Here is an 18,152-nt window from a genome sequence, read left to right on the forward strand (position 1 = left end):
ATAACCTCGTGGCGATTGCCTACGCGCGGCCCACTGCGCATGTCCCACGGGTCCAGGCCGTTAAGTAACCGCAAATATCCTGCCCTTCTCCGCTGCCCTTCTGGGCCTTCTTGGTCCAGTGTAGGATTGACTTCTCAGGGCTTTGGGTCTTGACTCAGATTTTTGCTTTCCGACTCCGAGCTGCCGTCAGAGGGCAGCAGGTACTGTTTCTCTGGGAAACTACAACTCCCAGAAACACCCGCTCCGTGCTGTGTGTGATGCAACCGCATTCATCGAGGGAACAGAAGTGTGTCCGCGCTTTGCCTCTGGTTAATGTAGTCCGAAAAGCCTTTAACTCTACCGTCTGTCCCGGCCCCGGGGGTGGTGGTGATGGTGGTGGTGGTGGTGGTGGTGTCTGTGTCCATTGGGAATTGTAGTCAGGACCGGACAAAGTAGACGAGACTTTCTTTAGACTTCTGAAGGGTCAGGACAGCACCAACACAGGCTCGGATTAAAGTGAAGGCCAGAGACTCCATTTCCCATCATTCCATGAGGCAGGAGGGGGGGGATGAGGTGATTTCATTCTAGTTCCAAGTATTTCCGGGACACACGCACGCACACGCACACTCACACGAACTCTGTTTCCCAGCTCCCTTTGGTGCTACTGTCCTTCCGGGTATTAAATCGATAAATGGGGAGACTTAAAGAGTGCACAAAACCTAAGGCTACTCTTAGCGCCCAACTTCCTCTTTTGGATCCTCCAGGATCCTGTAATTTAGGAAGTGGAAAGATGCAAAAAGCTGAATGGGGGTTCAAGACAAATTGTATTTTCTTTTTTAACGCTCGGCTCAGCCTCTTGGTGCAAACCACAAAACTAGAAAAAGCTAGATTGTATCCTAAGACTATTGTTCTGAGAAACCGCAGGTAACTGTTTCCTAAGTCGTTTGCAGGGGGGGTTTCCTTCCTGTTTTGTGGAAACTTAGGAGTGTTTGGACTCCACTTTCCAACAGCTCCTAATCGACTTAGGCTCTTTCTTGGGACCTGGAGATGGGGAAGGAGGCGTTGAAACACTCTTCAGTTTCCACACGCGACTGCCGACTTTCACCTTTCGCTCAGGCTTTCCCCAAGGTACCCACCAATTGGACTCCACTTCCCCGCCAGCGTAGGCAGTCTAGTCTCAAAGTGTCAGGATCCGGTCTGGACTATTCCCCAGCATGCTTCGGGCTCATAGTAGATCCCTCCCCCTAAGTCAATGGGGAGACTGCCTCGAACTCCATTTCCCAGAAGACACAAGGGCTCGCTGTAGCAACTGCTCTGAAGCCGTGGTGTTGACTACATTTCCCGGCAGGAACTGCGGCCTAGCGTACGAGGGAGGAGGAGCGCTATATCTACTCCATTTCCCAGCCTATCTCCGGAACTGCAGTATCCACTTGGGACTTAGGGAATCACATGGGACTCCATTTCCCGGCGTGCTTTGGGAGTCGCTGTACACCTGCAATGCGGTGAGGGCGTGGCGACGACTCCATTTCCCGGCTTGCCTCACTGTCCGAGATCTGCTGGTCCGAGATCTGCGGGTCCTCCTGCGCCGACTCAATTTCCCAAAGTACACCTGGTGCTGGTGGACCTACACAGCTAGTAGACTTAGTGACCGACTGGACTCCGTTTCCCGGCGTGCATGAGGTCGCTCACGGAGTGGCTGCGACTACATTTCTGAGGTACACTGAACGGTGAGAGGCTCACCGTTGCCGCATTGGAGTAAGTGTGCGACTCTGACTTGGCGTCCCAAAGTGCTTCTGGGTGCGCCGTGGGCACAGTGGATCGATTTATTGCCCAGGACCTTATTTCTCGACGGGCAGCACGACCCATCATCTCCGCGGGCTACTCTGAAGCCTTTGCGGACTCCACTTCCCGGCGTGCCACGCGGCTCTCTCTGGGCCGAGGGCGGTGACGGAGGCGCGGAGGGCAGGCGGACTGCATCTCCCGGTGTGCCCCGCGGCGGGCGCTGGGCCGGAGCCGGAGCCCGAGCGGCGCGGCCTGGAAGAGGCCGGAGGCCGGGGAAGGCGGCGGCAGCGGCGGCAGCTCGGGCAGCCCGAGCCCCGCGGCCTGGGCCTGCGCTCGGTGCCATGAGCGGCGGCGCGCCTTCAGGGGGTGGCCCTGGGGGCTCGGGCCGAGCGCGGACCAGCTCGTTCGCGGAGCCAGGAGGCGGCGGCGGCGGCGGCGGTGGCGGCCCCGGGGGCTCGGCCTCCGGCCCGGGCGGCAGCGGCGGCGGGAAGGCGTCAGTCGGAGCCATGGGTGGGGGCGTGGGAGCCTCAAGCTCCGGGGGTGGCCCCAGCGGCAGTGGCGGAGGAGGCAGCGGCGGCCCCAGCGCGGGCACCAGCTTCCCGCCGCCGGGAGTGAAGCTGGGCCGTGAGTACTAGGGGCGCCCGCGGTGGGTGGATATGAGGGTTCCTGAAGCCCCTCAATCGTAGATCAGGTTCTTTTATGTGCCCAGATAGGAGCTCGAGGTCATTGTGCCTCCCAAAACTGGGATCTGAGCTCTGCCCCTCCCAAAGAATGATTTGGGGGGGTAACCATCACTTGCAGTTTAAAATTAGAATTAGTTACCCTAGAAAAAGCAGGGGTCACAGGTTCTTGTTATTCCAGTACCAAGGTCTTGGGTCCTTGAGGCTTCAAAACAGGGATCTGACGTTGCCATCCATTAGAGAACAGGATCAGGGGTCATCGTCACTCACGAATGAGGCTCAAGGGTTATTGTTCCCGAAGAGAACAAGAATAAAAACACCACCACCCGAAAAGGGGCTCTGAATTTTCTCCCCTTCAAAGGGTGGGATTTGGGGTGAACATTGTTTAGAAGCAGGTATTTGGAGTTATTGTGTCCCCAAAGATCAGAGCCAGGGCTTTCCAAACCTGGTGCCTAGGTCATCTTTCCTTTTAAAGTACAAAGCTTGGTATCGTTACCTGTTCATATTATGTAGAACTGTTCTCCCAATGGTGGAAATTAATGGTTGCTGCGTTTTAGAAATAAGGACAGACTGGAAGTCAGTATTTCCATCAGACCAAGTCATGGTCTCTGTTCTTAAAACATGGCTTGGTGGGTCTCCTTTCACAAAAATGGAATGAGGGCAGGGGAGAGTCACAATTCTCCATAGACTATGGACCTGGTTATACCCCTTTCGTTATTCTGAGGTGTGTCATTGGCTCTGGAAAAAGACCTACGTAGGATCACCTCTGACAAAAGAGGGTGTCAACTGGTCCCTCAACATGGTTTTGATTCATCAATGACCCCTTTTCTTTGGGGAACCTTTCTTCACTTTCCCAAAGAAAAGGGACTCCCAAAGAATGCTACCAAAGTTTGCTGCCATTCAGAAACCAGAACTGGGAATTACAGCTTTTCTTTGAAGGATGGAAGCTGGGCTAGCCCCTTGGTCACAGAGATCAGGTTCACCAGTCTCACAATTTGGTGGTTGTCCGTTAGGGTCCACCCACATGCTGGAAGGGGTCTGGGGTTCTGGGCTGTACAAGTGAGGTCAGGTCAATGCCTTCTCTAATCCCAAAGTATTTGAGTAAGGGCTAACTGTCCCCAAAAAGTGAGAGTCAGGGCACTAGCACACTCATGCCAGGAGGAGTCATTTATTCCTGTCACCAAAAACCACTGGTGAAGTTACCAGCTCCACCAGGGAGTGTGTAGAGGTCACTCTGCCCTGAGCTGTGAGGAAGGTTAGTGCTTTTCTAAAGTAGAAGTACCTCAGGGTTACCACTTGAGTGGAAGAGGTTAGGTCAAGGCTTTCCCCAGTCAGGAGGGGCCAGAGGGCAGTAAACTTCAGAGTGGATTGGGAATGTCAGTGTCTCCTTAGACCAAAAGGACCCAGTGGTTTGCTGCTTACTAGAAATGGAGATGAAGGGTCTGCAAGAGGTTTAGATGTCAATATCCTCTTATATGGGAGAAGGGAAAGGAAAAAGGGACAGAGAGGCCCCAGAAAGCTTCCTGTAGTGATTCCCCTCCCTCCCACAGCCCCAGGAGGGGATCGTGGCAAGAGGGGAAAGGTCAGTGGGTTTTGTGTCCCCTTTGTTCCCCAGGTGACAGCGGCAAGGTGACCACAGTGGTAGCCACTCTAGGCCAAGGCCCGGATCGCTCCCAGGAGGTGGCTTACACAGACATCAAAGTGATTGGCAATGGCTCATTTGGGGTCGTGTACCAGGCACGGCTGGCAGAGACCAGGGAACTGGTAGCCATCAAGAAGGTTCTTCAAGACAAGAGGTTTAAGGTAGCTTGGGGGGCGCGGCGCGGGTGAGGACATGGAGGTTTGACTGGGCGTGACTGGTGAGAGAGCCCCAGAAGCACTGGCCTTAGGGTTCTACAGGGGATCTTAGCATGGGCCAGAGGAGACGGGAGAGAAGAGAGTGAGTTGTGTGGAAGATGGGAATATAGATTCCAGCAGAGCCCCGAGCTGACATTTATTGGGCCTTTGCTCTTTGTAAGTGCTTTGCAGGCGAGTTTTTGCTTAATTTACATAAAGGTTCTCTGAAGGTAGATACTATTGTTATTCCCATTTCAAGTAAGCAGAAACTGGAAACTGAGACTCAGATAAGAGAATTGCCAGAGGTCAAGACTAGCATCTGATTCCCAAGCCCTCAACCTTTACTAAGTTAAGCTTCTGCTTAGAGGGGAAAGGAAGCTGGGGGAGCTGATTAAGTGTGTTAGCAAAGGTCTTACTGTGCCGCAGATAAGTAGGGGGTGGGATCCAGCCTGCGCAGCAGCGCTCACCAAACCCCGTGCCTTGGTGTGGGGCTGTGTCCCCCTGAGGATGGGGTGTCCTTTCCTCCTCCCCTGTGAGCGAGTGGAAGCTCAGGGAATGAGAAGGAGATGGAGGAGTGGAAGTTGAGGGATAATTGGTGTTTGAAGGACGGCATTTTGGAGCCTAGGCTGGTCTGGACGTAGGAGAACTGAGCCCAGGCTGGGGAGCCAGGTCAGGCCCTGGGTCTTGGCAGTGAGGCCTCTCGGCAGGAGGAGCTCCAGGGTGTCCATCAGTACTGGATTAGTGTTGAGTCCCAGAAGTCAGAGAGACCCGATGGCGGGAAGTTCTGAGGCTCCAGAGGGGAACGGAATAGGAAAGAAAGCCGAGACCACCAGCCTTCTGGGAAGAGGCTGAGGCTGGATCCCCTTTGGGAAGATGAGAATTAGAAGCCTGGAATCTGGGACTCAGGATCCAAGCCAGGGTTCAAGGGCCCAGATGCCTCCAAGGGAAGCAATAGGGAAGAGTGGGGACCGGGATGAACTGGATGGCCACTACTCGTCTGGTGACGCTTTTGCTATGCAGGGAGGCTGGCCTAATGTGGCCACATCGCCTGGTTTTTCAAGAGAAGCCTCAAAGCTGAATTTATATGTGAAGTTACTTGATTTTCAAATGTCAGCAATAAATCAAACATTTTAAAAGAGTGGGCAGAAGAAAGCACATCTTTTGTGTGAGGGGGATGGGTTGCGGGTGAGGAATTAGGGGCTTTCCCCAGGGGCACCTTGGAGCTGGGACACAGGGAGTAGCTGCTTGGCTCTGTTGGCAGGAATACGGGAGTAGGGCTCTGGTAAAGCGTGCTAGGAGTGGGGGGCAGAGCAAGCTGGTGGTTTTCTGAGGCTCTCCCTTTGTCCCCAAGAACCGAGAGCTGCAGATTATGCGGAAGCTGGACCACTGCAATATCGTGAGGCTGAGATACTTTTTCTACTCCAGTGGGGAGAAGGTGAGACTTCGGGGGTCGGTGGAAGCCCCCATCTTCACTCCACCCGTTTTTCTGCCTGCCTTTCTCATGACTGCCAGTCCTTCCCCCATTCCCTACAAACTTGCCCTCCCCCCTTCCTCACACCTTTCATTTGCTCTCTGCAGAAAGACGAGCTTTACCTAAACTTGGTGCTGGAATACGTGCCCGAGACAGTGTACCGGGTGGCCCGCCATTTCACCAAGGCCAAGTTGACCATCCCTATCATCTATGTCAAGGTGGGCAGGCAGGCAGGCTGCTGGGCCCAGGCCCACAAAGCCAGGGGCTTCGGGCCCTCCTGCCTCTGTGGGTTTCCTCGTTCTCCAAGTGTACGTTGGTCTCTGGAGGCCACATGTTCCCTGTCCCCATACCCCCAGAGAGGGAGCTTGCCAAATGCAGGGCCTGACTGAATCAGGGAGGCAGGCTGACTGGGCGGGGGAGGCGGCAAGGTACCTGCTCGGGTCCATACTGGGAGCCCAGTGGCACCAGTAGTGTTGGCTCAGAATTAGGGGGTGGTGACCAAGAATACAGAGAGGGAGATGCTGAGGTGAAAGCCTGGTAGAGGGGTGGGAAGGAGGCAGGGCTGGAGGAAGGTTAGTGTCCACAGAGCCAGGAAAGCCTGCATCTTCATCCGTCGGTGCAGTTCATTCCCCACTGCTTGGTGCTGAGCCCTGGGTGTTTCCATCCCTCAGCAGGTGTTTGAATGAATGAATGAATGAGGGAATGAATGAATGAGCGAGCAAGCGAGCTTAGGGGTGATGTGGCGAATAGAGGCTGGGGGTCCTGGTGATCCATGGGGCTCTGCCAGTGGTTAGTGCTGTGCGACCTCAGCTCCCGGGAGGGGAGTTCTCTGGTTTGCTGACTCTGTCCTGTGGCTGCCTGTGTGTCAGGCCCAGCAATGAGCAATTCCAGAGGCCCAGGTGATTAAAACCCAGGCCATATTCCTGAAGATTCTCAGTTTAACGGTGACATCACAGAGAATTAGAAAAATACTGGCAGCTGCCATACTAGAATGAGCGCAGGGAATTCTGGAAACAATTCTTGCCCCAGCTGTGCTTGCTTTGGGGCAGGAAGGATGAAGGAAGGCTTCCAGGAGGAGACCAGGCATCTCTGGCCAAGGGCAGCAGGAACAAAGGAGGGGGGGCCCAGGAAGCAGGCCTGAGCAGTTACTTGCCAAGCAGTGGTGTAGCCCCTGGGGGATGTGGCAGTGATGAAAACACAGAGATGCTTGCTTCCTGGGCCCTTACGTGCTAGTCAGTGGGAAGGCAAACGGCTGCTTGCGGTGGTTTGACCGGTGGTTTGACCGGTGGATGAAGGAGGCTGAGCCCTCCAGCCAGTGGCTTTGGTTAGTGGGGAGCAGACTCCTTAGCCTGCTTTCAAACAAGGCCTTCCTGATGTCTCTGTCTTACTTATTAGGCTTCTGCTGAGGTATAGGATCGAAGCGGTAGTTCTCAAAGTGGGGACCAGCACCAGCACTGGGGGCTTGTTGCAACAGCCCCTTCCTGAACTTGCCGAATCAGAAACTCCAGGAGGGGGCCCGGCAGTGCGTTTTAGCGAGGCCTCTGAGTAACTCCGACGCACACTCAAGTTTGAGAACCGAGGGGCTGCAGGACAGTTTTCAAGTCTGGGGGACAGGGCCTGGAAGGGCTCTAGGTCGCGGGTGGAGCAGTGGCATGCTCTGGGAGAGCAGGCCTGGAATTCTGCTGTCCCCTGCCTATCCCAGGTGTACATGTACCAGCTCTTCCGGAGCTTGGCATACATCCACTCCCAGGGCGTGTGTCACCGTGACATCAAGCCTCAGAACCTGCTGGTGGACCCTGATACCGCTATCCTCAAGCTCTGCGATTTTGGCAGGTGGGCCTGACCCCGGGGTGTGCTGGGTGGCTGAAGTGGTGAGGTGGACCCTGACCCTTGCCTTGTGTTTCCTCCTGCCCTCCTCTTCCCACAGTGCAAAGCAGCTGGTCCGGGGAGAGCCCAACGTCTCCTACATTTGTTCTCGCTACTACCGGGCCCCAGAGCTGATCTTTGGAGCCACTGATTACACCTCGTCCATCGGTCAGACTTTCGGGAGGGTGGGGGTAGGGACAGCTGTCATGGCAGTTTTTGAGTTCTGTTGCCTCTGCTGGGCTTGGTGATAAAAGCTTAACGTCTGTTCTTCATGCAGCCCTCAAACTTAGGAGGGCTGTGTTGTTACAAGCTTCTTTACAGGTGAGCAGGCTCAGGCTTAGAGCGGGGAGGACACCTGCCCGTAGTCTCACCTCTGGGACTCGGCAGGTTGGGCTTTGAAAGCTGACCTGACTCCAGAGTCCATACTGGCTCTGAAACCTCCAATCAGTCCTCTCTTCTCATCCCAAGAGGGGGGCTAAGGGTGACCTGGGGGGAGTCTGAAGTGACCTTTTGCCACCGTGAGGGTGTGACCTACTCAGAGCCTGTGTCCCTCCCTGTTGGTAGGGATGACAGTACCACGTTCCAGGCATGAGGAGGGCGTGATGGGCTTGGAGAACTTTGATCTGATCGGCAGTGTGAGGTGGTCCTTAGGTGTGAACTTGGGCTGTGGCAGGTCAAGGTACAGACCAGAGAGGGGTGAGAGTATCAGGTTACAGCAGTTCCTGTGGGCGAGGGTGTGAGCAGGGCAGCCCAGAACTTCCGACTCTGTCTTTCTGAGGTCTAGAGAACACAGCTGCCTGTTCTCGGCCTGTTGGGCTGTCCTCCAAGGCTGGAGGCAGAGAAAGGGTTTACTGGGGTCGCCGAGCAGAGGGAGACCGTGAGGGGCGGAAACATACCTGGACAAGAGACTGCAGTGCAGTCAAGCAGAGCTGAAGGTTCACAGTCGGGCCCCAGGATTCCCAAACTGCGCTTCCTCTCTGAGCCAAGAAAATGGAGCTCCTGGCCCCTTTCAGGATGACCATGAGGGACAGAGCTGTTTGTAAGGGGAGGGCAGGGTAGCTCTGACTCTTCCCCATTCCCCTTTAGATGTGTGGTCAGCTGGCTGCGTGCTGGCCGAGCTTCTCCTGGGCCAGCCCATCTTCCCCGGGGACAGTGGTGTAGACCAGCTGGTGGAGATCATCAAGGTGAGGGCCGGGGGGCAGGCGGGCGGGGCGGGGCTCGGGGCTCGGGCCCTGGGCTTAGGCTCCTCTCCTGCCCTACAGGTGCTGGGGACACCAACCCGGGAGCAGATCCGAGAGATGAACCCCAACTACACGGAGTTCAAGTTTCCCCAGATTAAAGCTCACCCCTGGACAAAGGTGGGGCAGGGCTAGGGGCTCAGGCAGCATGGCTGACATCCCTACTGGACGCCAACTGGTCTGCGGACCTGGCTATGGAGTCATGGGTTGGGAACGGGCTAGTAACTTTCATGATTTCAGTTTATGGAATTTCCTGTCCTCCACAAGTTGAGAACCCACAGTAGTCTAGAGTCTCGTTTTTCTGGCGGGGAAGCAGGCTCACAGCAGTGCCTACAGCCATAGGACTCGACGGGCTGCTCACGTGATAAAAACTGAGCTCCTCTTCAATGGCTGTGCCTCAGTTTTCTCATTTGGAAAATGGGTTTGTGGGAGGTGGGCAGTCACATTTGATGCCGGCGCTGCAGCAGTGGAGTATGCCAGTGGCTGGGGTGTCTCACCCTCATGACTTGTGCCCCTCCTCCCCCCAAGGTGTTCAAATCCCGAACACCGCCCGAGGCCATCGCACTCTGCTCTAGCCTGTTGGAGTACACACCGTCCTCGAGGCTCTCCCCACTGGAAGCCTGTGCCCACAGCTTCTTTGATGAACTGCGATGTCACGGAACCCAGCTCCCCAACAACCGCTCGCTTCCCCCCCTCTTCAATTTCAGTCCTGGCGGTGAGGACACGGCCTGGGATCTGGGGAGCTGGAGGGGCAGCCAGAGATGGTGGAAAAGAGCTTAGTGTCGAAGACGGGAGTGGGGAGCTGAGGGTGGGTGACAGGGAAGGCCTGGGGCGCAGGAGAGGGTGCCCTGATTGGGGAGACCCCGAACCTGCTTCACCCACACTCTGATTTCCTGTGCGAGGCTCTTTATAGTCTTTCATTTAAAGTGTTCAGTGGCTACATGTATGTGTCCACACATACTTGGCCTTACCAAGAGCTAGATCCCCGTTCAGTGCCCCTTCCTGATCCCAACTGGGTCTCCAAGCATCCTGCTCTGCCCCCTGACTGGGCATGTCCATTCCTATCTCTAGAACTCTCCATCCAGCCATCTCTCAACGCCATTCTCATCCCTCCTCACTTGAGGTCCCCAGGGGGCACGGCCACCCTCACCCCATCCTCACAAGGTAAGTTGGGGTAAAGCAACATTTCTCAGCCTGGGCGGTGAGCTTGTTCTCACAACCCCTGAGTTTCCTGCAGGTACTTGGGAATTGCTGACAGTTTGAAGGTGTCGAAAGCATTTTGTACAACATGTGACTGACCACCTGTGTTGGGCGTCACTGCCTATACGTATTCGTGTTGAAATGCTAACTGGAAAACCAAAGACATGTTTGGCCTGCACAAACAAAACAAACAGTTGAATTTATTGCTTATATTTAAAAATTGGGGCCATTTCATGTACAAATCCAGATTTTCTGTTTGTTTCTCTTGGGGAAAGAAAATCAGATGGGGCAGCAGTGGGCCTGCCTTTCCTCAGGGCTGAGTTCCAGCTGCCCCCTTTGATGTGGGGCCTGGCTCTCTGGTGAGTCACTCAGTGACCAACATGGCCCTTTGGCATTTGAGTTTGCAACCCTGGACCTAGAGTGACAGTTGTCAGTTTCTAATGTAGCATCCCACAGTGACTTCCTGTTCTTGGGGGCTGGGCGGGAGGAGGTGGGTCTGAAAGGCAAAGGCTAATTGTATGCTCCTTCCTCCCCCGCAGCTTTAGGTGAGACTCAGACCAGCTCAGAATGGCAGACAACCGATGCCACAGCTCCCCTCACTAACTCTTCCTGAGGGCCCCGCCAACTACCCTTCCATCTGGGAGCCCCGAGTGGGGCTGGGAAGGGGGGGCCATAGCCTATCAAACTTCTGCCCTGGCTGGGCCCCTAGACTAGAGGGCAGAGGTAAATGAGTCCCTGTACCCACCTCCTGGCCCTCCCTCACCAGCCTCACCCCTATGGTGGGCTTTTTAAGAGGATTTTAACTGGTTGTGGGGAGGGAAGAGAAGGAAGGATGGATGGGGTTGGGGGGCATGAGGACCTCTTACCCCCTTGGCCCCCGCCCCTCTCCCCAGGCCTCCACCTCCTCCAACCCCCCTCCCCTCCTGTGTCCTTTGTAAATAGAACCAGACCAGCCCTTCTCCTTTTCCCTTTCCTGGCCCCCTGGTGTAAATAGATTGTTATAATTTTTTTCTTAAAGAAAATGTCGATTCGCACCATCCAACCTGGCCTTTCCCCCTCCTACAGCTGTGTCCCTCTCCGACAGCTGTGTTCCCTTACTATCCTCTGCCCTAGGTCTCCTCCCTCCTCTCCTCACCCTGGAGGGCTAGGGGGCGGAGTGGGGGGGACTCCTGATGTCTTAGTTTCCACAGTAAGGTTTGCCTGTGTACAGACCTCCGTTCAATAAATTATTGGCATGAAAACCTGTTCCCGTCTGGCTGTCTGTTTCCGGAGGTGAGGGGGGTCCCTGGTGGGCTGCATCCCAGGCAGGGCACAGGGCAGAGTGAACCCAGGCTGGGCCATCGGGAGCCTGAGTCTGGGTGCTGGCTCAGGTGCCCAAACTTCCTGTGGGGGGTGAGCTGGTTTCACGTATCCATGGCAGAGCCCTAGGAGGAGCCTGCCCCCTCGACCTAGCTGGAACCATTTGCTTCCATCCAGGGAGGCATTTTCACCCCTTAGGTGACATGTGAGAACTGGGGATCTGAGAGGTTGTGGCCACAGAGCCTAAGTGGCACAATCAGGATATGAACAAAGAGCTCTCCCTGTCTCAGCCTGTGCTGGCTGCCGCTTCAGGGCCCAGAGGACACAAAACCAGCCCGGTGTAGACTTAGTGGGCATGCATGGGGGCAGAGCCCCAAACCCTCATTTCCATGTCTCAAACGGATGTTGGGAAGGTTGGTGCAGAGAGCCTGGCTTTTACCCTCATTTAGAAACATGCTGGAGCCAGATGGTGGGGCCATGGGCAGAGGGAAATGGCACCTCCTCCACACGGTACCAGCAGTAGGCGAGGGCAGAGGCCCCAGAAGTAGAAAGGGGACTTGGGAGGAGCAACTGATGTGCTCCATGGGTGAAGAAAGAGAGTAGTTTCACATATATTCCAGAGGGAGTTCAAGGTCTGTTCTGTGGCATCTGGGCTTTTGTCTGCTCAGGCCACCCCAAGGGCACTTGCCTGCTGCCCAGAGCAAATCCTGGGCCCCCCGCTCAACACCACCCAGGTATCACCCTGTTCATAAGATGAATACATACAGCAGGCGGACTGGAGGGCAGGAGGGCTGGTCCGGGCGAGGGGCAGACCTCGGGCTCCTACCCCACCCTCACACCCAGTCAGCCACGAGGTCACCCAGGGTGTCCCTCACCCTCCCACCCCCACAGCCTCTGCCCAGCTCTGGCCCCATCCTCTCCCTCCTGGACCATCTCCGGCCTCCCCCTCACTCCACCCACCCTGACCTCAGGGACCCCTAACCCCTAGTTATGGTCCTCATCTCCTTACACTGCCCCAACTTCTTAACGGCTTTGACGGCCTTCCCAGGTCAGGCCTCCCTCCCAGACAACTCGGCCCTGCCCCATTTTGCCTCGCCTGCCAGAGCACCAGGGTCTGCAGAGGCCTGGGAGGCACCTGCCCCACAGACCTGCCGTAACCATCCTCCATCTAGAGGGAAGAACTGGCACCCCAGGAAAACTGAGAAGGTTGGGGATCCCTTCCTGCTCCCAAGACCTTTGATCTTTTGAGGCCCCCCTCAAACCCCAACTGCTCTGCTCTGTGGCACCGGCTCACCTTTCATCCAGTTACAGAGACTCCTCTGAGCCCCCAGCCCCTGCATGGGGGTCAGGCTGTAATCACTCAGCAGCACTGGTTACCGACATGGGCTGAACGGATCACCTCCGTGCAAATGTCAGTGACCCCGCTGCCTCGCTGTGAGAACCTGGGCAAGTCTCTGCCCGTTCTCTCATCTGTGTAACAGGGATAACCCCGAGATCAGCTCCCAGGCTGGTTTGGATCATAATACATGTCTAGTAGTAACTGCGGTGCCTGCCACGGCTAGGCAGTCAAATGTTCGCTGTTGTAGTTGTGAATAATTGGACGGTCTCCAAGTAGACCAAGAACTCAGCCTCCTTGCAGTGCTGTCTGCCTGGAATGTTCTCTTCCGCTAGCAGAGTCCTACCTCGTCTAGGAAGTCTCCCACCACGGAGCTCTGTCCCTGCTCTGGGACTCACTGTCCTGCACGTCCCCACTGCGGCCCCAAGGAACCTGTCTGCCCCAAGGGGCAGGGCAGAGGCCTGACTCGTCTCTCAGGCCCAGCAGTGCCCAGCGCGTGGGAAAGAGGCCTTAGGACACCCAGGCTGAGAATCAGTGAGACACGCTCAGAGAGCAAGGCCCTCTGTACTTGTGCGTGTTCCTGCTACTCCACCGCGGGCCCCCTGTGTCTGGCTCATTCCTGGGGCTCAGCGTCACCCAGTCTGCAGCCGAGCACCTGGGCACTTACAGCTTTCCTCTCCCATTGTGAAAAGTGAGATGAAGGGAGCCCAGAGCAGTCTAGTGTCTTCCTCCACCAGGCAGAGCCGAGTCCAGGTAAGGCTAGGGCAGGGGGGACAAGCGGAGGAACTGAAGAGGTATGTGACAGTGCCCAGCACAGACCTGACAAGTGGCCGGGGCTCAGGAAAGGTTCCCTGAACTTGCTGGCTAGCAGGGTGATGCAGAGCAAACAGCCTTGGCAAACCTGCTTTGCCATGTAGTGGGGTTACCTGGGACAGATCTTGTCTCAGAGCTCCAGTTTCCCCTCAGGCAGAGAAAGGTGACGAGAAACCTGGCAGGCTGTGGAGGAGTCAGCGGGTAAGGCCAGGGTGCATCCTGGTACCCGGTGGGCACCAGACTGGCTTGCCAGGGTGTAGTCCCATTTCTCCCTACAGGTGACCACACTTGCTGCTGCAACCAAACTCTTTTATTGCTGCTCTTAGCTGTGTCACATGAAGGCCGTGTCCAACTGCAACAGCCCGCTGGCTTCACTGGCCCCCAGTGCTGCCTGGCACAGCTGCAGCGTGTCCTCAAGAGCCAGTGGCTGGGACGTCTCGATGATGGCGATGGTCTCCCCAAGCTCGGTGCACATGATAGTCTGCTGAGGCTCCGGGGGCGGGGGTGGGGCGGGAGGAGGTGATCTGGGCTGCAGTGTCATCGCACGAGCTCGGGCGTGGACCCGCTGATGCAGTCGTAGACCAGCCATGGCGCGGAACCAGCGGCCGCAGGTCCCACAGTAGTAGGGGCTCTTGTTGTAGAGGCCGGTGATGGGGAGGCGGGGCGCACGGGCGAAGGCCACCGGCCGCAGGTGCAGCCTCCGGTGCTGCTGCAGGTTGGAGCTCTGCGTGAAGCGCTTGCCACAGTCCAGGCACTGGTAGGGACGCACGCCCGTGTGGGTCAGCTGGTGGCGGCTGAGGTTGGCCAGAGAAGCAAAGGTCTTGCCACAGGAGTGGCACTGGAAGGGCCTCTCGCCCGTGTGCGTCCGCAAGTGGTTGTGCACGTGGACCAGCTTCTTGAAGCCCTTGCCACAAACCCCGCAACAGTGTCGCCGCTCGGGGGGTCCATGCACTGTGCGTCGGTGCCGGGAGAGGCGCGAGGCGGAGGAGAAGGACTTGGAGCACTGGGGGCAGGGCAGCTGGGTGGGCGGGGCGGGGGGCGGGGGCGGGGGCGGAGGCTCGGTGGGGGCCGGGGAGGCCCCTGCTGTGGTGGGGGGCGCCCCGCTCTTGCCGGCGTGGGTACGCCGGTGGTAGAGGAACTTGGTCATGTTGCTGAACGTCTTGCCGCAGCGGCAGCGATGCAGTGGGTTGCTGGTGTGGGCCCGCCGGTGTGCCACCAGCGTGAGTTCTGTGCTGAAGCCACGACCACAGTCCACGCAGAGGTAGCGGGCTTCGCCACGGTGCAGCCGCAGATGCTGCTCCAGTGAGGCTGCTTTTTTGAAGACCTTGAAGCAGGTTGGACATTCGTGGGTGCCACCAACGTGTGCCCGCCCATGAGCCAGCAGCCGGTTTGCGGAGCTGAAGCTGCGCTGGCACTGGCTGCAGCGGAAGGGGTGGGTGGTTGACGCAGAGGCTCGGGATGCCAACCGGTGTCTCCGGCGCGCCCCTGCCGAGGCCCAGTGCTGGGGATAATCCCCACAGCCCTGGGCCCAGCCAGCTGTGGTCTTGCCGCCTCCCGCAGAATCGCCACCAAGCTCTGCAGGCCCTGCTGCCTCCTCTTCCTCCTCCGTCTCTTCATCCTCTTCTTCACCCTCCTCACACCCCTCCTCCTCCTCCAGCCCATTGCGCTCCTCTTTCTCTAGGGAGTCAAAGTGGGTGCCTTGATGCTCCAAGAACTCCTCAGGGGTGGCACAGAGGGTGCAGCACTCAGGACACTCGTAGGGCTCCATCTGGACTTCCGGTGGAGCAGGGGGTGGAGGGGGTGGTGTTGGGGGAGGCAGAGGTGGTGGCACTGGTGGTTCGGCTGCTGCAGTAGAAAGGTGCTGGGCCTTTCGATGAGCTACCCACAGTTCAGGTGAGGGGAACAGCTCCTGGCAGTCCCCACACTGGTACTGGATCTGGCTTGCAGACTCCCGGAGGTGGGCGTCCTGGTGGGCCAGGAGCTCACCGTGGGAGAGGATGAGCTGGCTGCACTCACCACACTGGAAGGGCCCATCCGCAGCACCTGGCACTAGCTCTGGCTCCAGGCCAGCATCCGGGGTGCTCAGCGCCTCCTCCTCGGTGACAGTGGGCACGTGCTGCTCCTGGTGTGAGATGACTTCCTCCAGGGTGTTATAGAGGCTGCCACACTCAGAGCACATGAACTGGTGGTGCTGGAAGAAGAGGGATGAGGCAAGGGCCTCCCCAGCCTTCATCTCAGTCACCTCTGCTGACATCTCCATCATCTCCCCAAACACCGGTATAGACATCTCCATTGCCCCTGGGGACATCTGTGTGGCCATCTCGGCCATCTCGGCCACCTCAGCCACCACCTCTGCCATGGTGGGGAAGGCAGTGCCTGGAGAAAGAAGGGAGCTGGTGAGACACCAGGAATCCGAGAGAGGGAGGATGTCTCAGGAGTTTCCTTGCCATCCTGTCACTCACCAGCCTCTATCAGTCAGCGAGTCTGGATCCAGTGTTTATGTCTCAGTCTTCAATGAACCTGTGACTCTGAAGCTGACACATGCCCCAAGGTGGCCAGGCATCTGCAGGAGAGAGACAACCCTCCTCAGTCTGGCCTCTGATACTGCCCTTCTTACCCAGAGGGCCAGTCACACCCTTTCCGAGAACACACATATTTTGGGGCCTCTTGGCCTTTGCCTGCAGTTCCCTCTCTGTGCAGCACCTTTCCTCCTTCTACACGGAGACACAGAGGTGCAGTAAAGCAAAGTGATTAAGAGCTCAGGCCCTGGGACCAGACTGCCCTTGGCCTGAATCTGAGCTCCATCACTTACTTCCTCTCTCTGAGACGGTTTTCTCACTTGTGAAATGGGGCTAAAAGTAGTACTGACCACAAAGTCCCTGGTACTTGATACACGTTAGACAGTAGCACTTGCAGTTATCCAGAAATGCTTTTAGACCCTACGTCTTTGATGCTGCTATTCCTTCTGCCAAGAAAGTTCTCTCCTCTTTTTGTCTAGCAAACTCCTCCCCAGCATTTTCTTTGTGAAACCTTTTCTGACAACATGTCTACATCTTCAGGCTAGTGGCCACTCCCTTCTCCTTGGAGTTCCTATGGTATCCTGTGCCACCTCTATCGTAGCCATTATCGTGAACTTGGGATGAAGTCTCTGTGCTCCTCACTGAGCTTGTAGTCAGGACAGATTCGTTGCAGGGGCTGCTGTCATCAACAAAACCACTGACCAGTGTCAGGGATTTTAACTTGTGAACTTTTCTCTATGTGCCCCATCTCCCCTTCTAGATGTGCGGGCTCAACCCAACCTAGGACTCTTCACATAGCAGGGACTCAAGGTCCCTTTGGCAAATGGCTACCTCCCTCACAGGTCTAGGAGCTAATTTTCCAAATTCAGTCTCTACCTTTTCTATCTCTTCTTCAACTCATCTGCTAGTGCCAGGAGGCAGGTGGAGTTCAGTTTACACCTGACACACAAAAGTTGCTCATATTAAACTCCCAGAGGTCAGGGATTTTAGTCCGTTCGTCACTGATATATTTCTAGTGCCAAGAACAATGCTTAGCACACAGTAGGCACTGAGTAGATATTTAGGGAATGGATAATTAATGCTCCCTCAGGAAGTGAGTCCCCCGGAGTTTAAATGTCCCTGTGCTCATTCCACTTCTCCCAGCAGACCAACTCTCCTATTTGATCATGAACACCCACAGTAACAATCCAGCACAGGGCCGTGCTTTCAGTTGGTGCCCAATAAATGCTCCTTGAGTAAATGATTCACTAAAAGCCCAGGAGCTAAACTTTCCTTAACTCCTTCACTAATTTTTCAGTTGCCAGGGCCCTGCACACAATAGCCATTCAATAAAGGATCTTCCTGGAAGTAGTGAACCAGGTGCCTGAGAGTTCAATTTTTCCGTGTTTACAGCCCCACTCCAAACAGGGAATTCCTCTAGGATGCAGGCCAACGTGTGGTGTAAGGCTTACACAAAGTAGGCACTCAGTAAATGTCCCTCTAGAAGGTGTCCCGACAGACCTAACATTTGAACTTTCCTCGTTTACATTACCCCCTTACCAATCTTGGATTGTGAACTTTTGGGAGCTAGGAATGGGGGCTTTCTATACAGCAGCAGATCAGTAAGTCCTTCCAGGAAAGAACCCACCAGGGGCCTGGAAGTTCAACTTTCCCGCTATACAGCGACACATCCCTTTTCTCTGGCCAGACATATCAACTCCACAACCTAAGAGCTCCCTGCAAGGAGTGGGGGGCCGGCGAGCTCAAGCGTAGGGTCCTGCACACCGCGGGAGCTCAATCAATGCTCCGGGGCATTTAGGAAGAAGCGCTCTCCTTCCACTCCGCGCCGCTCCCGCCCTAGCGCAGGCCCCAGTCCTCTTCAACCCCCGGTGTCCCCTTCGTTCTCCCTCCACCCTCTCCGTACGCCCAGCGCTGCCTTCCCGCGGCGCCCTCACCAGTCTCTCTCGTCTCCTGCAGCCCCCGTCGCTCTTGACACAGACCCTCTGCTCCTGGCGTGTGGGACCCCTCACTATCCACACCTCCCATTGGGCGGCGCCCTTACGCGTGGCGACCAATCGGAGCCGGCAGCGTAGGGCACGCGCCCTTGAGCCTGCGTGTTGAAGCTCAGGCGGGGCTAGGCGAGTTTCTCCACGC

The 18,152-nt window shown here is 56.4% G+C and overlaps 2 protein-coding genes across 3 annotated transcripts; one reads left to right on the top strand and one right to left on the bottom strand.

Annotated features, from left to right (window-relative positions):
• Positions 1 to 1,516: 1,516 nt before the first annotated feature.
• Positions 1,517 to 11,297, top strand: GSK3A (glycogen synthase kinase 3 alpha). Its single transcript, XM_019713753.3, has 11 exons — positions 1,517 to 2,385; positions 4,057 to 4,244; positions 5,629 to 5,712; positions 5,856 to 5,966; positions 7,451 to 7,581; positions 7,676 to 7,782; positions 8,701 to 8,798; positions 8,877 to 8,972; positions 9,381 to 9,567; positions 9,924 to 10,016; positions 10,592 to 11,297. The coding sequence occupies exons 1-11, from the start codon at positions 2,103 to 2,105 to the stop codon at positions 10,663 to 10,665; spliced, it is 1,452 nt and encodes a 483-aa protein (XP_019569312.1). The 5' UTR covers positions 1,517 to 2,102; the 3' UTR covers positions 10,666 to 11,297.
• A 1,651-nt stretch (positions 11,298 to 12,948) lies between these two features.
• Positions 12,949 to 18,079, bottom strand: ZNF526 (zinc finger protein 526). 2 transcript variants are annotated; one of them, XM_074314245.2, is made up of 3 exons: positions 17,954 to 18,079; positions 15,963 to 16,063; positions 12,949 to 15,876 (listed from the first exon to the last, which is right to left on the bottom strand). In XM_074314245.2, exon 3 carries the CDS (start codon positions 15,857 to 15,859, stop codon positions 13,832 to 13,834), a length of 2,028 nt encoding a protein of 675 aa, XP_074170346.1. In that variant the 5' UTR covers positions 15,860 to 15,876; positions 15,963 to 16,063; positions 17,954 to 18,079; the 3' UTR covers positions 12,949 to 13,831. The 2 variants fall into 2 exon arrangements, with proteins under 2 accessions (XP_074170346.1, XP_019569311.2); XM_019713752.3 differs by lacking the exon at positions 15,963 to 16,063 and having other exon boundaries at positions 17,954 to 18,071.
• Positions 18,080 to 18,152: the final 73 nt, after the last annotated feature.

Source organism: Rhinolophus sinicus, chromosome 8 (assembly GCF_057876585.1).
Source record: "Rhinolophus sinicus isolate RSI-liver-muscle chromosome 8, RSI-T2T, whole genome shotgun sequence".
Taxonomy (NCBI): Eukaryota; Metazoa; Chordata; class Mammalia; order Chiroptera; family Rhinolophidae; genus Rhinolophus; species Rhinolophus sinicus.